The sequence below is a fragment of the Xenopus laevis genome, chromosome 7S (genome assembly GCF_017654675.1).
Source record: "Xenopus laevis strain J_2021 chromosome 7S, Xenopus_laevis_v10.1, whole genome shotgun sequence".
NCBI classification, from domain to species: Eukaryota; Metazoa; Chordata; class Amphibia; order Anura; family Pipidae; genus Xenopus; species Xenopus laevis.
In genome coordinates, this window is record NC_054384.1 from 95,659,820 (window position 1) to 95,679,688 (window position 19,869).

At 39.0% G+C, this 19,869-nt stretch overlaps 1 protein-coding gene across 1 annotated transcript; it reads right to left on the bottom strand.

The window, feature by feature from the left end:
- Positions 1-13,570: 13,570 nt before the first annotated feature.
- On the bottom strand, positions 13,571-17,421 carry prss1.2.S (protease, serine, 1 (trypsin 1), gene 2 S homeolog). Its single transcript, NM_001092116.1, is given in 5 exon segments — positions 13,571-13,931; positions 14,542-14,678; positions 15,008-15,267; positions 15,866-16,025; positions 17,349-17,421. Coding segments are annotated over 5 exon segments (747 nt in total). The 5' UTR covers positions 17,389-17,421; the 3' UTR covers positions 13,571-13,781.
- Positions 17,422-19,869: the final 2,448 nt, after the last annotated feature.

Genomic DNA, 19,869 nt, shown 5'->3' on the forward strand with positions numbered 1-19,869 from the left:
TCACCGCATTCCCCAGTGAGATGCAGTCCGATGACTCAAACACCCTGCAGGATATACTGGACCAATATATAAAGCCATACGTGGAACCTGTAATGGATAGAGTCAAAGACTCGCCCCTCTATACTTCCTTTAGGTAAGTACCTAATAGTCCATTTTATCATTTCAATTGGTCCCCTTGGAGAATTTAATCCCAGCTATTTTTTAAAAACTAATTTGTATGCAGTTTTTCTTGTACTTCATCATTTGCAAGTGAAATCTTTGGCATGACTGTTCAGCATATAGACCTTTGTGATTTTTCAGTGACGTAGCTATAGAATAAGCAGACCCCCTGCAACTAAGGGGGGCATGGACCATTGGGTCTGCTTCCTCTATAGCTTAGAAATCTCCTTTCCCCAGCTGCTCACCTTTTTTAAATATTTGCAGCTACTATGCAAGTAGAGTTGGGGGGGCACTTTGATTACCACCATATTTCCAATCTGATACTATGCAGCCAGACCCCTTACTCAACAGCACTTTTGTGCCCCTTAGTAATTTGGCACTTGCATCTGGGTACAAAATAAATGACTACTTGGAATTCCAGAGGACAGGGACCTGTGACAATTTGTGCAGGCAGGGCACAAAGCATACTTCCCAACTGTCCCACTTTTGACAGCTCAACCCGCAGTCCCAGATTGTTACTGAAATGTCCTGACTTTTCCTTTCATCTCCTGCACTGAAACCGATACAAACTTTCTAACTTTTTGGCAGAAAGCCCAGAATGGATACTTAAGATACTTTTGTAACAATTTAAGATAAGAAGGTTGGGGAACCTGTGATTTGCAGTTTAAAGGAGAAGGAAAGCTACTGAAGCAGTTTACTGCTAATAGATTAGCCACAATAGTGCAAGCTGTAACACTATGTTTATTCTGCAGAATGCTTTACCATATATGAGTAACAGCTCTAGAAGCTCTCTCTGTTTCTTTAGGATAGCAGCTGCCATATTAGCTTGGTGTAACATCACTTCCTGCCTAAATCTCTCCCTGCTCACTCATAGCTCTGGGCTCAGATTACAGAAGGGAGGAGGGGAGGGAGGGGAAAAGGGAGGGGGTGTGAGGAGCAAACTGAGCATGCTCAAGCCCTAGCCCTAGAGGTTTATGCTGAAAACAGGAAGTCTGATACAGAAGTCCATGTGTACACAACAGAAGGAAAGAAATTTGGGATTTCTTTTGACAGAGGACTCAGAACACCATTACTTTGAGGGTTTACTGGTCTATTTATATAGACCTTCCTGATAAAGCTTACTTAGTTTTAGTCTGTCCTTCTCCTTTAAAGAGCAATTCACCTTCATTAGCCAAACTGTAATAACATAAAAACCACAGAAATGTGTTTAAACTTTCATAACCTGCCAAATTATGTAAAATGGACATGGTAATTAGGGGATGTGGCAACAAAAATGGGCATGGCCAAACAATTTTCGAAACGCTACGTGCGGCAAATCTTTTTGTCCCTTTTTCTATTTCTAAAATGTTGGGAGGTATGCACAAAGTGCGAATAAAGGTGGCGCTATACCTGTTTTTTCTGTTCTTTAAAACCCCTCCCTTTCCCCAGTAACTGAATCCCATTGTGTCTTTAAAATAACACTGTAATTTATAAAAGGTGTACAGAGGACTCTCTGGTGCATTTCCCATTTTCAGGGGCATCAACTGAGTACACAATACAAACCACGGAAATATATATATATATATATATGTATTACAGAACACCATTTAAGTTTTAATGCTGTATAGTGGTTTAGTACATCCTTAAATGATATGTCCTTCTGTCTCATTTTACTATGATTTCTGTAGGAACGTCATGGACAATGTGGATTACGTAACGAAACAGACTAAATATACTCTAGCTATGCTTTCAGCTGCCTATTTTTGGGGACCAATGGATCGGCTGAATCAGAAGACAAAACCACTACAGGAGTTTGTATACAACCTGCTTTGGGAAAAAAACGAGCAATAAACCCCCCAAAATATCACCTACAATGAGGTCTATCGTTTATTGGAATGGCAAAATATCAGTTCATCAATATGATAACAATTGATTAAATCTGTATGTGCTACAAAATTGTGTTTAATGTGTCCATGTGACAAAAACTGATCGTGAACTGACTCCCTTGTTTGGTTGGTAATAATTTGGCAACTGTAAAAATTTGGTGAGTGCTCCTATTCTTCCATTGGCGTGAGCACGAATTTGGGGTGATGCTTGGTAATGAAAAGATCAGGGGCACAGGCTATGTATGAAACAGTTTCACCATGTGAATGGCCCACCCTTGATTTATCTCTTCTGTTCTTCAATTCTACTTTACTTCAGTTTCTTTTTTTTCTGCTCAAACCCTAGGCTTTTTTAGGCCTTCTGATAGAGGCTCCTTATGCAGAGGGCTTTTCTGTGGACTTTTAATTTGGTTTTCTAACTTGTTCGTAAAGACTGACTCAGCAATACTGTGAAATGCTAAAAAATTTCATTTTTGGTTTAGTTTTCTGGTTTAGTGCAAGAAATAATAAAAAACAGATATTACTTAACGAAATAGGCAAAACGTATGCTCATCATTAGGCCTATTCATCATGTTAAATACCAAATCAAGGTGTATAGTTGCCACTTAACATGAACCCTAGCAAATTAAAGGACCTTTTTCTGAAGCCTTTAATGCAAAAGTTAATACCTACCAGTCCACTTTCCTGCACCTTCATGTTCTCTCATGTATTGTAGAGACCCTGAGGGTTAGATATATTTTAAGGCAGTTCCACCTTAACTTTGTGTGCCTTTGGTGGTCCTTTAGCAGGGCCAGACTGGGGGCCCTGGGGCCCACCGGGGCTGCTGCCTTAGGGCCGCCTACGCCTCCCTCCCCTGGCACAAAACCATCCCCAACAAAGCCAACCCCTCAACCTTCCTACAGCGGCCTCCCTGTCTCTGCACTTACCTTTCTGGGGCAGGAGAAGGAAGTCAGCTGCAGCGACAGATTGCAGCAGGGACTGGATCTGGGCCGGTGGGGCCCACAAGAGCCAGGCCCACCAGGTTTTTTCCCAGTGTCCCACTGGCCCAGTCTGGCACTGGTCCTCAGTAAGCACTGGGGGACTTTTTTCCCTTTCCTGGGTATAGTTTGACATACTGTAATAGCAATTTAGTGAAATCCAACACATTTGCTCAGGGCTGTTTTCCTGAATCCAACTTAGTGAGGAGGTGGGTACAGGATTGGGTATGAGCAAGTGTCAGGACCAGTTAGGAAAAGTTTAGTTAGTGGTACTAGTTCTTGTTATAGACATAGGAGTGAAAGGCAGTGGCATATTATTTAGTAAGCAGCTATAAGCTCCAATGAGGAGATCAGTATGGGTTAGCATCTTTGTGGTGACTAAGCCGCTGGCCAGGGACACGAGTGGGTGAGCTCAGGAGCAAGGAAAGTTGGCAAGCAGCAAGATACTCTGTGGGATTTCCAGTGCTGCGGAAAGGATCACCAATAGTGATGGCCAAATTTCTCCCATTTCCAATTAGTGAAACAGTGAAAATTCTGCAAAACACAAATTTTGACGCTGGAGTCAAATTTTTATTGACAATTCCGACAGACGCCCGTGACAATTCAGACGCCCATTAGTCAATGGGCGCCTATTAATTGTAGCCTCATTGGAATTGTTACTGGTGTCAAAAACATTTTGCAAATGTTTTCACTGCACATTGAACTGCTAGTAAATGTATAAGCACAATAGTATGTAAAATGGCACCACTGTTAGCTAACAGCAAACCTGAGCCTCCACTTATTATAAGAGAATGGAATGCTCTGTGAATGTAGCGCTGACGTCTCCACTCAGTATAGGATTGTTTAACCCTTAAAGGAGAACTAAACTGCAAAAATGAATATGGCAAAAAAATTACATATTATATAGATATTGACCTCATTGCACCCGCCTAAAGTTTCAGCTTGTCAATAGCAGCAATGATCCAGGACTTCAAACTTTTCACAGGGGGTCACCATCTTGGAAAGTGTCTGTGTATTTATCAGGATACATAACAAATTTAAGCAACAGTAAAATAGCATAATGTGTACACATCAGACATAAAATAAGCAGATTACACAAATCTGAAGTGGTGCAAAATAATAGAGTCAAATGCAGTGTTAAAGTGGTGTAAGATAAAATACACACTTACAATATGCCATTTACTTTACACAGCTTTTTACGCAGTTGTTCAGCATCAAATATTTTACAAAGTAAGATAAATAGGCCCCTCTGTGTATTGGGGGATTAATAATTGCAACCAAGCAGCACTTATGACATTACTGTGCCAGACAGTCTCTGAGGTCTCAGTATGAGATTTGCTAAACATCTTTACAACTCCAGAGCTGGATCTAGGGATTTTTGTGGATAACAAGTTGTCTTATTCCAGGCAGTGCCATTTTGTGGCTCCTAAAGAAAATAAAGTTCTGTCTTGCATAAAAAAGGGCATAAACTCAAGGGATGAAAACACAATTATGTCTCTTTATAGGTCCCTGGTGAGGCCTCATCTGGAGTATGCAGTGCAGTTTTGGACTCCAGTCCTTAAAGGGCATGTAAAGGCAAAAAAATAAAATCCCATTTTTACTTTCTTTAATGAAAAAGAAATATATCTCCAAAATAAATGTGTACCGTTTTTATAAGAAACCTGACTGTATGCAGTGAAATTCTCCCTTCATTTACTGCTGTGGATAGGAATTGTCAGATGTTCCCTAACTGCTGAGCAGGGAAACAATCATACTTATGAACAGCAGGGGGAGCCCCCGCCTTACTTCCCAGCCATGCAGAACTCAAGCAGCTTTGTTTATGGCGATCCCTAAGCAGCCCAGACCACACTGAGCATGTGTACAGTCTTAGTCTTGCAAAGATGTTTAACAAAGTTACAAGATGGGGAGCCCCTGTAACCAACTTTGAAAGCATAAATTATTTTTGACTAGGCTTGTGGTGCAGTAAGTTCATGTTTATATTTAGTATACAAAATACAGCATTTCTAGCCTTATTCTATTTTAGACTTTACATGCCCTTTAAGAGGGATATAAATGAGCTGGAGAGAGTGCAGAGACTAAGTACAACTAAACTGGTTAGAGGGATGGAAGACTTAAATTATGAGGGGAGACTGTCAAAGTTGGGGTTGTTTTCTCTAGAAAAAAGGCGCTTGCGAGGGGACATGATTACACTTTACAAGTACATTAGAGGACATTATAGACAATAACCTCCACAACCTCACAGTCCTCACTGTGAAGAACCACCTACGTTGCTTAAAATGAAAGTTCTTTTCTTCAAGTCTAAAGGGGTGGCCTCTGGTACGGTCAGGGCCGCCATTAGAAATCACGGGGCCCCGTACAACAAAATTTTTGGGGCCCCCTGGGCCCCGCCCACACTGACGACCAAGCTCCGCCCCATATCCCGCCCACATCGCAGTTAAAAGACCACACAGACATCAGCGCTAAAAAAGTAACCCCCCCCACACAAGTTGTAAAAAGCTATTGATGGTCAGGGCCCCCTTATAAAAAAAATTGGGGCCCCAAAAAAAAAAAAATTAAATTTTTTTTTTTTTTAAAAACATTGGTGGCAGGGGCCCCCTGTTAAAAAAAACTTGGGGCCCCAACAAAAAAAAATTTAAAAGAAACTAAAAAATAAACAAACATTGGTGGCAGGGGCCCCCTTCTAAGTTAAAAACAAATTGGGGCCCCAAAAAAAAATTTGAAAAAAAATTAATTTTTTTTTGAAAAAAAAACAAAACATTGGCGGCAGGGGCCCCCTTATAAGTTAAAAACAAATTGGGGCCCCAAAAAAAAAATTTGGAGAAAAAAAATTTTTTTTGAAAAAAAAAAAAATGGTGGCAGGGGCCCCCTTACAAGTTAAAAACAAATTGGGGCCCCAAAAAAAATTTAAAAAAAAAATAATTTTTTTTTGAAAAAAAAAAAAAAAACTGGTGGCAGGGGCCCCCTTACAAGTTAAAAAAATTTGGGGCCACCAAAAAGAAAATTAATTTTTTTTTTAAAAAAAAAACCCAAAAAAAACAATGGTGGCAAGGGGCCCCTTACGAGTTAAAAAAAAAATTGGGGCTCCAAAAACAAAAGTTTTAAAAAAAAGATTGGTGGCAGGGGCCTATAGAATATTAAAATAATACATTGGTGGCCAGGGGATTAAAAAAAAAAAAAAAAACACAAACTGGTGTTCAGTAGAATTGAACTCATGGCTTCAGTACTTCAACTTCGCCTCCTTTCGTGACTTCGGGTCTTTTCACCGCTTCAGGACTTCGGCTTCGGCTGTTTTCGTGACTTCGGGTCTTTGCGCTGCTTCAGGACTTCGGCTTCGGCTGTTTTCGTGACTTCGGGTCTTTTCGGCGCTTCGTGACTTCGGGACTTCGGCTTTTTCCGTGACTTCGGGTCTTTTCGTCGCATCGGCTTCGGCTTTTCGGCACTTCCGCATTCGGCACTGAAGAGGCAAGACGTACGGCTCGGGCGCTCGTAAGGGGGGCCCGGATCTTCAAAAAAATGCAGCGCTGCCGGGCCCCCCTTCATGCCCGGGCCCGGTACGCTTGTCCCCCCTGTCCCCCCCTGATGGCGGCCCTGGGTACGGTGATCCACTTTATGGGTAAAAAGGTCCCCTGCTATTTGTCTATAATGTCCTCTAATGTACTTGTAAAGTGTAATCATGTCCCCTTGCAAGCACCTTTTTTCCAAATTAATTAATTGATGAAAATTTTAAAAAAATTATTTCCTTTTGCAGTGTAATAGTAGACCAGTACCTTTAACTTAAAGGGGGGGGGTTCACCTTTAAACAACTAGTTGTTTTCAGACAGATCACCAGAAATAACGACTTTTTCCAATGACTTTCTATTTTCTATGTGTCACAGTTTTTCTAATATTGAATTGTAAAGTGTCATTTTTCACCTTCTAAAGCAGCTCTGGGCGGGGGGTCGCCGACCGTTCTAAATTGATACATTTAGTTGATACATTTCTTATCTTTGTCCCTGCTGAGCAGAATCTCTGGGTTTCATTACAGGCAGCTGTTAGATTTGATACAATAGTTACTAATACTCCACAGATGCTGCTGAGAAATGTATCAACTAAATGTTGCAAAATTGTAACAGTTCAGAGTCTTATGGGCAAATTTAATCTAAGATCCTAAGTTGCGCCATCGACAGCTTCGTCACACTTCACCGCACTTCGCCAGGCGTAGTTTCAAATTCACTAAAATGTGAAATTGCGCTCAGGGAAGTGAACGGTAGTGAAGTTGCGCAACCGTTACTTTGTCAGGCAAAGCGAAGTTACGCTAGCGATGCCTAATTTGCATACGGTGCAAAGTTAAAATATAATGGACGCATATGCTGCAGCAACTACATTACACTATCTATTGCCCTATACATGTGCCCACTGTATCGTTGAGTTGCCATATGTTAGGAAATGTAGGGTGGAAGGAGGGTACCCCCAAAAAAATTTCGATCTTTTTCAGCCTATCACCCTTAAAAAAGTAAAAGACGCCAGCGTTTTTTAGGACTTTTTTTTTTGAAGAAAGCCTCTCTACTCTATTGCATAAGCATATAGAGTGTTTTGTGCACGGACAGTATATATGTTCTTCTCCTGGCTGCTGTTCACTATCTTTTGTATGTAGCTGATAATCAAAGTTTTGTTTGTGTACATTAAAGGGATTCTGTCACAAATGTTACCGTGTCGTTTTTATTAACACTGTGCAGGTTGCAAATAATTAATTCTCCCATTTAAAATTTGATTCTTGAACTGATATATGTAGTTTTTTAGTTGTAATATTGGTGTGTAGGCAGTCCTCTAAGGTCACTGTGCCTGATCCTGTGCTTTAAGAAATAACCAGCACTGTCTGCTTTTTCTACTTAATGTCATTGGAGGGGTCTTGGTTGGGCTTGGGTGTTACTACTGAGTGCTATTTTCATATCTACCACTAGGTGGGGTATGGGGACAGTTTAGCAAAGCAGGTTTAGCAATGCAGGGTGCTGTTATCTAGTTAATTTCTTAAGGAGACCATAGACGCATACCTCCCAACATTTTGGAAGTAAAAAGAGGGACAAGCACAGCAATTTTTTTGACCACACCCTTTCTGTGGCCATACCCCCTAATTACCATGTTCGTTTTACAAAATTTGGCAGGTTATGAAAGTTTGAAAATATTTCTCCTTATTTAAACTGTGTTTTTGTGTCTCAAAATTGTTACAAAGTATCTTATTTGCACCTGTTACCTGTTCTGGGCTCTCTGCTAAAAGCCAATTAAGTGAGAAACTTTGTTTCTTTTTCTGGCTGTTCAGTGCAGAGAAAAGAGGGACTTTCCAGTACAAATGAGGGACTGCGGGTTGAGCTGTCAAAAGAGGGACTGTCCCTCCGAAAAAAGGACAGTTAGGAGGTATGTAGACGTAGAGATTCGCTCGTTTGGCGATGTCGCCAAAAGAGAGTATCTCTCTTCAATATGCCCACATTGAAGTGGGCGATATCGGGCTGATTCAATCGTAGGCCCTAGGGCCCAACTATCAGATCATAATGCATCCCAAATGGGCGGTTGGATCGCAGGACCGCATAAACTTACAGATGTGCCCACGATCCAATGGGATTTTTTAACCTGCCCGATCGAGATCTGCCTGACTTTCGGCCACATATCGATCGGGGAAGCCCGTTGGATGGCCCCACACACAGGCCAATAAGCTGCTGACTCAGTCTATGGGCAGCTTTTTGTCAGCCCGTGTGCAGTAGTATAGAGTGACTGGTTTATCAGAGCACAAATCACATGACTGAGGGCCCCTGGGAAACTGACAGCATGGCTGACCCCATGTAAAATTTCTAAATCAAATATTACCAAAAAAGTGATTTGCTCTTTTGAAAAATGGATTTCAATGCAGGATTCCATAAGAGGAGAGCTTTCAACTGATGTATTTTGTAAAAAGAATATGTTTTCCTGTGGCAAAATCCCTTTAAGTACAGCTTTCCATCAGCTTAGTCTTTTTATTAGTGCTTAATAAATCAGAGCACTATAGATCTGTGAAGCCTCAAAACTGCCTTTTTGAATCCAATCATCAAACAAACTGGTAACTGTATTCATTCAGCCCATGATTAAGTACCCTAGAAGTACGAAACGCGTAGGGCCCTAGGAGATGTAGAATTGGTGTTTTATCCTAAGGGGGGACCTCCAATTTTGAGTCATTTGGTGGATTTTTAAAAATATAATTTTTTTTGTTGTTGAAAAAGCTCAAATCAAAATTCGATCAAAATTGATTTGAATTCGATTCGAGTTTGCGGGTCCATCCTATTCACCCGAATTTAAAAAATTTGATTTTTTAAATAAAATTTGTTGTTTTTTCCCCCCAGAATTTAGAGTTTATGGGAGTTTAAAATAACTCCCATAAACTCAAGATTCGACCCTTGATAAATCTGCCACATAGCATCATACAAAAAGGGGTATCAATAAGCACCACTTATAATATATAAGGATCATTTACATGGTATTCTGGGTTCTTGTGTATTATAAGTATATAATGCATATGTTATACGTAAAATTTACTAAACTCTGAATGCAAAAATCATGAATTTTTTTTTATGAAAACTGACTTTTAAAAAATCACTAATTTTTCATAATTGATTAAACCCTGAGGATGGAAATGTCCGAATCATAAAATCCGGCATCTCAGACCTGTCGAGGTTGCAAATAAGTTAATGAGAAGTCCCAAAGATTTTTTGATGTGCGCTGGGTTTCGTGCAATACCCCGAAGTTGTCTGAGTTTTCGGGTGAAAAATCTTGAAAATCGGATGAAAAATTTACAAAAAATCTTGAAAATAGGATTTTTTTCTGCAAAGCAAATTTTTGGGAAAATATAATAATAAAAATCATAAAAAACCCGAGCAGATTTGATCGGAGTTTGTAGCAGAGCATATTGACATAAATTTGGACTTTGATAAATAACCCCCTTACAGTAGAAAACAATATTTACTGTATCTACAGTAGCTTCTGCTGAATGGAAACAAATTGCCCTGCAACCTAAAGAGGGGAGGGCATGAAAAAACACACAACAAGAGCCTTTGGCAGCTATTTAAATTCATTAATAGTAGGGATGCCCCGAATCCACTACTTTGGATTCGGCCGAACCCCTGAATCCGCTGAGAAAGATTTGGCCGAATACCGAACCAAATCCTAATTTGCATATGCAAATTAGGGGTGGGAAAGCGCAAAATTTTTTACTTCTTTGTTTTGTTACAAAAAGTCACGTGATTTCCGTCCCCGTTCCTAATTTGCATATGCAAATTCGGATTCGGTTCGGCCAGGCAGAAGGATTCGGCCGAATGCGAATCCTGCTGAAAAAAGCCAAATCCTGGCAGAATCCCGAACCGAATCCTGGATTCGGTGCATCCCTAATAAATAGTCAGAGAATCCAGTGGCCTCTAGATCAGTGATCACCAACCAGTGGCTCACGAGTAACAAGTTGTTCACCAACACCTTTGATGTGACTCTAAGTGGCCTCAAAGTAGCTGCTTATTTTTGAATTCCTGGCTTGGAGGCAAGTTTTGGTTGAAAAAAAACAGGGTACTGCCAAACAGAGTCTCCTGTATGCTGCCAGTCCACATAGGAGCAACCAAATAATGAGTCACAACACTTATTTAGCATCCCAAGAAACCTTTTTCATGCTTGCTCCCCAACTCTTTTTACATTTGAATGTCTCTCACAGGTAAAAAAGGTTGAGTATCCCTGCTCTAGAGCGTCAGTTGGATGTAGTAAGAGGGATAGATGGTAAATAGGACGCTTCTTGAATTCTTCCTCAATGATGAAGCTGAAAATTAGTCTTTGCTGTGGTGCAGATAGCAAGGATGCCAAGTGAAAAAGTCTATTATTGATCAGATGAGGAAATTAGGGAATAAGGTTTCATTTACAATTAAACCGAATGAGTAAATGATCTATTCTAAATGAACAATTTGTTAATTGCCTGAAACATCATGGCATCCTGACTTACTTGCTCTAAGGAAATGGAATAGGCTAGGGTTGTTCATGAAACAGACTGACTGTAATATTATTATTTTACATGATCCCAGTTATCATCCACCTTATGTAACTGTATGGGTGGTAAGTACAGGTATGGGATGTGTTATCTGTAAAGCCGTTATCCAGAAACTCCAAATTACAGCAAGGCCATTTCCCATAGACTCCATTATGATCAAATAATTAACATTTTAAAAAATGATTTCCTTTTTCTCTGTAATGATAAAACAGTACCTTGTTCTTAAGACATAGGGGCAGATTTATCAAGGGTCGAATTTCAAAGTGAAAAATACTTTGAAATTCAACCATCGAATAGAATCCTCCGACATTCGAATTCGAAGTCGGAGGATTTTATTCATCGTACGATTGTATTCCGATCGTAGTAATCTGATCGTACTTCAGATCGTACGATTCAAACGATTTTATTGTACGATTCTACGATTTTCCTTCGATAATAAAAACATAGAAAATTGCTCTGGAAGGTCCCCATAAGCTAACATAGCACTTCGAAGTCGTAGTATCCTATTCGAAGTATTCAAAAAATTTCTTCAAGATTCAAACTTTTTGTACTTCGAAAATTCACTTGAACCTTAGTAAATCTGCCCCTTAATAATAATAATAATAATAATAATAATAACAATTATTTTATTATATAATATAATCATTTTTAATAATAATTTTATAGAGGTACAGGGAGTGTGTATGAACAAGTTTTCGGCCAGTTCCCATTAGTACTTACTTAGTAAACCCTCCTTGTTCTGCAGTTGGTGAGCAAACCTTTCCCATCTTTCAGACCCGCATGTAAAGTGAAGCAGTTGGGTATCCAAAGGAAGACCATTTCATAACAGAATATTATCAGAATATTATCTGATACTTTTAAATATATATATATATATATATATATATATATATATATATATATATATATATATATATATATATATATATATATATATATATATATACAAAACTCAATGTTGCACACACAGGGGCACATTTACTAAGGGTCCAATATCGAGGGTTAATTAACCCTCGATATTCTTCGACTTTGATAAAATCCTTCGACTTTGAATACCGAAGTCGAAGGATTTACCGCAAATACTTTGATAGAACGATTCTAAGGATTTTAATCCATCGATCGAAGGATTTTCCTTAGATCGGAAAAAGCTTAGAAAACTTATGGGGAAGGTCCCCATAGGCTAACATTGTAGCACAGCTGAACTGTAACTAGTAAAAAAGACACTTTTAGTTACAAAGTTTGTACAAAATATGCATAAGCTGACGCGCCCCGTCAAGGCAGTGTCCATGCGTCAGTCCTACCTAAGTGAAAAAAGTGTTATTTTTGGGGGGAGAAAGACCATACCTGGTTTTCTCTTTATTTAGCATGATCTCTTCCAAAAACACCATTGAATGGGGGTTGGGAGAGCAAGCATTAAGGAGAGAGCCACCTCCCCATACTATAAAATAAAACACAATAAACTGCAGCTCATCCCTTTTTATTGGGTGCACGTGGGTGAGGCTTGATAAACAAATTACACAAAGTTTAACCCCAGCACTCCAATATAGAGTGCTGGGGTTGGTGGCTCTCTCCTTAATGCTTGCTCTCCCAACCCCCATTCAATGGTGTTTTTGGAAGAGATCATGCTAAATAAAGAGAAAACCACTGGACACTGCCTTGACGGGGCGCGTCAGCTTATGCATATTTTGTACAAACTTTGTAACTAAAAGTGTCTTTTTTACTAGTTACAGTTCAGCTGTGCAAAAATAGGTTTCTCTTGGGGTTCTATATTGGAGTGCTGGGGTTAAACTTTGTGTAATTTTTATATATATATATATATATATATATATATATATATATATATATATATATATATATATATATAAATATATAGTTCATGTTATGCTTTCCACTTATTTGTCCAATACAATATGGTACTGTGGATGCTGTCATACATACTGTATACCTAACATTAATACCTTTAAAGGAGAATTCAACTCGTAATAGAAAAAAACCCTCCCCCCTACCCTGCATAGACCCCCCTCCTCCCCCCAGCCTACCTGCCCCCCCCCCCCCGGGCAAATGCCCCTAATTTTTACTCACCCCTCCGTGCACATTCTGGCCTCGTAGTTCATGGCAGCCATCTTCTTTCTTTGATCTTTATCTGAAGTTTTGGCGCATGCGCAGTTGGAGAATATTTCTGGTCCCTAACTACTGCGCATGCGCCGAAAGTCACAAAAATTTCCAAAAATGTCAGAAATTTACTCCAACTGCGCATGTGATGAAAATGCCGCCAATACACAAAGATTACTGGAGATGAAGAAGATGGTTGCTGTGAACCCTGAGGCCAGAATCTGCATGGAGGGGTGAGTAAAACATTAGGGGCATTTGTCCAGGGGGCAGGTAGGCTGAGGGGGAGGAGCGAGGGGGGGGTCTACCCAGGGTAGGGTTATTTTTTAAACTACGGGTTGAGTTCTCCTTTAAGAAGGGCTTGGATGACTTCTTGCACAGCCATGGTGCAGAGCGTTGCAGTATATATAAACATATAATAAAAGTAATAAGCCAAATAAGATTGATGCCTTAGGTTGTTTTATTCATGGTTGTTGACATTTACACATAGAACAACATATTTAATCACTATTGTTGGCTATTTTGTATACGGTTAAAAAGTGCAGTACGGAATAATGATATAATAAACTGGAGGAGGAAGAGAACTCTGGGCGCTGTAGATGTTACATGTTATATATACTATGATAGAATCACTTCAGTGCTCTACTATCAGTTGTTCTCTATAATGTCCTGCATCCAATTCAGATAGTTGCAGACTTTAGCGTACACTCCTGGAGCATTGCTTAGTGCACAGCCCCGTCCCCATGAGACCACTCCAAAGAGTTCTCCATTACAGACCATTGGTCCACCAGAATCAACCTTGTAAAAAAACAAAGAAAAAACATAAACGAAAATAATTTTACAATTATAGAAAGAATACATTTTATTAAAATATAATTTTGAAGAGGATATGTTAAAAAACGTTGATACCTTCTTAAAATGAATTGAATATTTGTGAACAGTTTCCATTAGTGCTCACTTAGTAAGCTACTTGCTCTGCAGTTTAATTTCCCTAGCTTCTATGCTAGCCTGGTTTGTTCCAAAAAAAAACGTGAAAAATTTGGATTGTATGAATTTTTCCGGATTTTCCATCTGAAACTCATATTATTTTGGATTTTTGCCCAAAAACCACTAAATCTTTGGATTATTGCATGAAACCCAGCACAGATCAGGATATCTTTGGGACTTCTCCCATTGACATATATACAACCTCAGCAGGGCTGAGATTTTCGGATTCAAACTTTTCCATCCTCAGCGTATAATAAATCACAAAAATGCACGCGGGAGCAGCAATACGCCAGACGCGCGCCCAGCTGGCGCCGTGACCTGGCAGGTTGCCTAGGGTGCCTGACCGGCTTGGCCCGGGCTCTGATCTATCCATGTATATCTCTCTATCTCTGCCCCTCTTCCTCCATTGTAATGTACACACCTGGCATGAATCCTTTCCACCTTCCAGGAAGCCGGCACAGAACATATTCTCGGTGATCATTCCGAGATATGAAGCCTTACAGCTGGAGTCAGACAGGACTGGGACATCCACACACTGCAATATATCAGGGAATTTTACTGTAAGATAAAATAAACAAAAAGTAAATATATAAACAAAATAAAAATATGTGGCACTGTATTCATTGGGGTAACAGAGGTCTCTGTGAGACAGAGACAGATTGTAACCCATGTTAATCAATCTAATGTTTGTCTTCCTTGTTCTTCCAGCAGATCCAGCATTTAGTCATCACTCTATGTCCATCACAGTATGGATTTATATTGCTGAGGTTGTATGAGGACATGTAACTACAGTAATCCTCTTCTAGCTACTACAATAGGTGTATTTCCCCTTAGTAAGACACCTTTTTTTAATTATCCTACATGAGGTGAAGTAATTTGCTACCTACCATTATCTGAAAGTGTATTTCCATAGCCAGACACAAGGCATTTAGTTCCCTCTCTTGGGCAGCTTCTTGCAACTGGGATGGGTTGAACATATTGGTTATATTGAGCAGGTTCTGTTAGTTTAACCAACATGATATCATGGTCAAGGCCATTGTCTTTGTAGCTGAAGTGTTTATAGATGTTCTCCACTTGGATGTGCTGCTCAGTTCCTTCCTCCTTTGTAAGGTCATTGTCTCCCAGGTGAGCAACCAAGGTCTTGGGTCTGGATAAAAGTCAAAAACAGTCAGTGGGATCTGTAGGGAAGGTTTAAGAAAAGGCAATATTTGCTGATCCTTGTTTAGAGCAGATTTCCATGGCTTTTGGTGGTCTGTGACTATGCTTTCATTTCAATGATTAATAAGATGGACGAGCATGCTGGTCAAGGACCAAACACATAGAATACGGGACCATTAAGCTAATTATAAATACACTGATGTTCTTCTCACTGTACATCTCTCCTACATTTATACTTTACACTGCAATGTGTATTGTTTACACAGTCCAGCAAGCTGGGAAACTTGTGTATCTAGTTATGAATGAAGACATTTGTGAATGATTAAACCGGAATTTTCGTTGTTATTAATATTTATCTAATGTTTATATGGGAAACAATTATGTCCTGTGTCTAGTCTACTGTGCCACCAACGTTGCTTTCTGCTCACAGCTTGATTACAAGGTATAGGATCAGTATGCAATGGGCTAAGGGAATAATAGTAATAAAAAAAACGGCATACTTGATAGAAATTACTAATTTGTAATATTCATTATTGTTGCTGTTGACAGCCCTTCTCTGCATACAAAGATTATTGTGATATACTTACGCCCGGTAGCAATGAGCAGCAGAAATAATCCACCTTGGTGTGATTAGGGATCCCCCACAAAAGACCAGGCCATTCTGTGTGAAATAAACTTGCCAAGGCTGAGAGTGAGGGATGCACTCATATCCTCCCACAATCTTATCATCATCCAGAGGAGCAGCAGCTGGAAATAAGAGTAATAATAACAATATTGTGGGACTTGTATCTAATTTGTAGCAGCAGGTTTGGACTGCTAATTTGAGGGAATTTATCAATTTTAGTAGCTGATATCTTTACAAAATATTATGTTATTCTTTAGAAATATGAGTAGTGGAAAACTTAGCATGGTTGTAAATATAGCCTGTGCAACATGTGTCCACCAAACAATTTAAACAACTGTTTAATCCCTTGTAAACTTAAAGGGCATGTAAAGTCTAAAGTAGAATAAGGCTAGAAATGCTATATTTTGTTTACTAAATATAAACATGAACTTACTGCACCATAAGCCTATTCAAACAAATGTTTTATGCTTTCAAAGTTGGCTACAGGGGGTCATCATCTTGTAACTTTGTTAAACATCTTTGCAAGACTAAGACTGTGCACATGCTCAGTGTGGTCTGGGCTACTTAGGGATCATCATAAACAAAGCTGCTTGAGTTCTGCATGGCTGGGAAGTAAGGCAGGGGCTCCCCCTGCTGTTCATAAGTATGATTGTTTCCCTGCTCAGCAGTTAGGGACTGTCTGACAATTCCTATCCACAGCAGTAAATGAAGGGGGAATTTCACTGCATACAGTCAGGTTTCTTATAATAACGGTACACATGTTTTAATTAAAGTATATTGGAGATAGGTTTCTTTTTCATTAAAGAAAGTAAAAATGGGATTTTATTTTTTTGCCTTTACATGCCCTTTAAGATTCAGCTATCTGAAATAATAGTGGACCAGCACCCCCATCCCCCACTATGTAGGGCTTCTGAAATTTTAGGACATAGGTCAATGACCAGGTAGTCAGGAGCCCTTTACTTTACTGTGTCCACCCCTGGGACTTTGTTCTAAATTTTATAAAAATGACTGTACTGGTATAGGCAAAAACAGACTTTATTAAATATCTATTAGTTGAACATATAACATGGTAATTCGATTACGTTACAAATTAAAACTTGAAAAAGATACAGAACTGCTAAACGTAGAGCTCACACTATCTCACATTATCTGATCATGTTATATATTTCATCATTAGACCAATATTACTTCTAATGATTTCTAGAGCAGTGGTTATCAGACCTTTTTATGTTAAGCCTCACTTGGAGGCCAGTCTCCAAGTGAGGCTTCCAAGAATATCTTGGAAATTTTTCACCACAAATCTCCCCCTAACTGATCTTCAAGCTGGTGTATCTAAAAAAGTAAACTCACATTAGGATGAGTCTCACTGCCACTTTTTCTTAAGACCCCCCCCAATGTAGCCTCCCCCTCCATTTTGGTGACCAACGCTCAATACAGCCTCTTACCTGCAAGTGCCAGAAACAATAGTATCCAGAGAGGCATCATGGTGAGTTTTCTTGATTTGTCAGTCTGTAGCTGGACTGAACTGAAGAGACTGTTATTCAGAGAGGGGACAACATTTATAAGTTGGTTATCAGCAAAAAAATGAGCAGCTTTTTCCTTCTCATGGACCTTCTCCAGACACCTGCGAGTTCTCAGGTCATGAGCGTAGGCCTAATTACTCATAGCAGATGAGTGTTTTTTTCCAGGCAACATCAACACTGTTTGTGAAACTAGTTCTTCTAATAGCTAATAGCTTACGTTAATAAAAGGATAAAATAAGCCGGATGGGTATCTGCTCTTTTTGGAACTCATTCTAATTACATAAATCGTTAGCAATGTATGCAGAAGATTCCAATTCAAATATCCAAATATATCCATTATCCACAGTGGTTACGGACCAGCTATATTTGGTCAATTACTTCATTTCTCAGTGGATCAGGATTCATACAAGTTCATCTGATCACCAGTGATACCATACTACTGTATTTCAAAAAGTTGAACTAGCTTAGGGCTTTTAAACCAAGAGACCTGGACTTAGACCATCAAGAATTTTTTTGTATAGCCCCTATCCTTCTCAAGGATTCCATGCCCTTCTTTGAAGGACATCATTATGTCAGTAGGTTCAATGCTGATGTTACAGTAGAAAACTACTATTCATACTATTATTGAAGGATATACCAAAAAATACCTTTGAGGCACCAAATATGGCTCTGCAAAATGTTTTTAATCTCCAGAAGTAGCAGGCAGGCCTGGATTTATTGAAGGCTACAAAGTCCTGGGCCTAGGGCAGCATGTTATTTTCAGTGAGGACATTTTTAGTGGTTGTGATGCATTTAAGGGGGTGCTGAGAGGCTGAGGTGCTATAAGGTCAGTGGAAAACTTTGGAAAACTGTGGAAACTGCAATGATTATAAGTTGAATGGGGATTGTGATATATTTAAAGGGTTAGTTCACCTTTAAATCGATTTAAGTATGATGTAGACAGTGAAATCCGGAGGCAATTTGCAATTTGTTTTCATTTATTATTATTCGTTTTTGAGCTATTACGCTTTTTATTCAGCAGCATTTATGTGTGAGATTGAACATTATTGCGCTTTCTTGGGGTTGTGAATCTGGTGCAAGTAGTGGCTAGCTTCTTCAGGGTGAGAATTATGTCACTTTCAGAGAACACGTTGAACCAGCCAACTGTTGGAACCCTATAAATACCATCACGTCAGGACACCCTAGCATGAATAGTTGTACTTGTGTGCAGTTTATCAGAGCAGACTGGGCTGGTCTTATTCGTGCTTAGCGTAACTATAGAGAAATGCAAGAATCCTGTTTGGATGCTTTAATTAATGGCATTAGTGCTTGCAACATTTGACTCTCTTTTTAAGCATTCGTACATGAAAGGGGTGAGAGTAAGGGTGGAAACAAACCAAAGCCCTGTTGGTGCTGGTACAGGTATGGAATCCCTTATCTGGAAACCCGTTATCCAGAAAGATCTGGATTACAAAAAGGATGTCTCCCATAGATTCCCATTTTATCCAAATAACCCACATTTTGAATAAAATGATTTCCTTTTTCTCCATAATAATAAAACAGTAGCTTGTACTTGATCCAAACTAAGATATAATTAATCCTTATTGGAAGCAAGACCAGCCTATTGGGTTTAATTAATGTTTACATGATTTTCTAGTAAAATTAAGATAGGAAGATCAAAATTACAGAAAGATCCATTATCAGGAAAGCCTCAGGCCCCTAGCATTTTGGATAACAAGTCCCATACCTGTAATAAAAAAAAATATAATGTGGACAATTGTACATCTCTGTATTCCTTACTGCTGAATATAGCTATATTACCAGACTTTGGCTAATGCATCAATACAGTAAATTGTAAGCAATAAAATATTCCAACACATTATCAGTGATTTTCTGAACTGAGTAAAGATGTACTGATTTTGAGCACTCTTTTGAACAGTCTCACATATATCTTGGAAATTTAAAAACATGAATGTAAATGACAAAAATGCTTGGAATAGCAGTCTCATCTGTTTTACATTGACTTATTTTAAAGGTTTATTATCCTTTAAGTATACATTTCTGCAGACTGAATTAAAGGAAAACTATACCCCCAAAATGAACACTTAAGCAACAGATAGTTCATATCATATTAAGTGGCATATTAAAGAATCTTACCAAACTAGAATATATATTTAAGTAAATATTGCCCTTTTACATCTCTTGCCTTGAGCCACCATTTTGTGATGGTCTGTGTGCTGCCTCAGAGATCACCTGACCAGAAATACTACAACTCTAACTGTAACAGGAAGAAGTGTGGAAGCAAAAGGCACAACTCTGTGGCAATTTTCTATTTATGATTACCCAATGGAACATAATACTAGAAAAGTATATTATGAAAATGGTTTATTTACATGAAGCAGGATTTTATATATGAGCTGTTTTATGCAATATCTTTTTATAGAGACCTACATTGTTTGGGGGT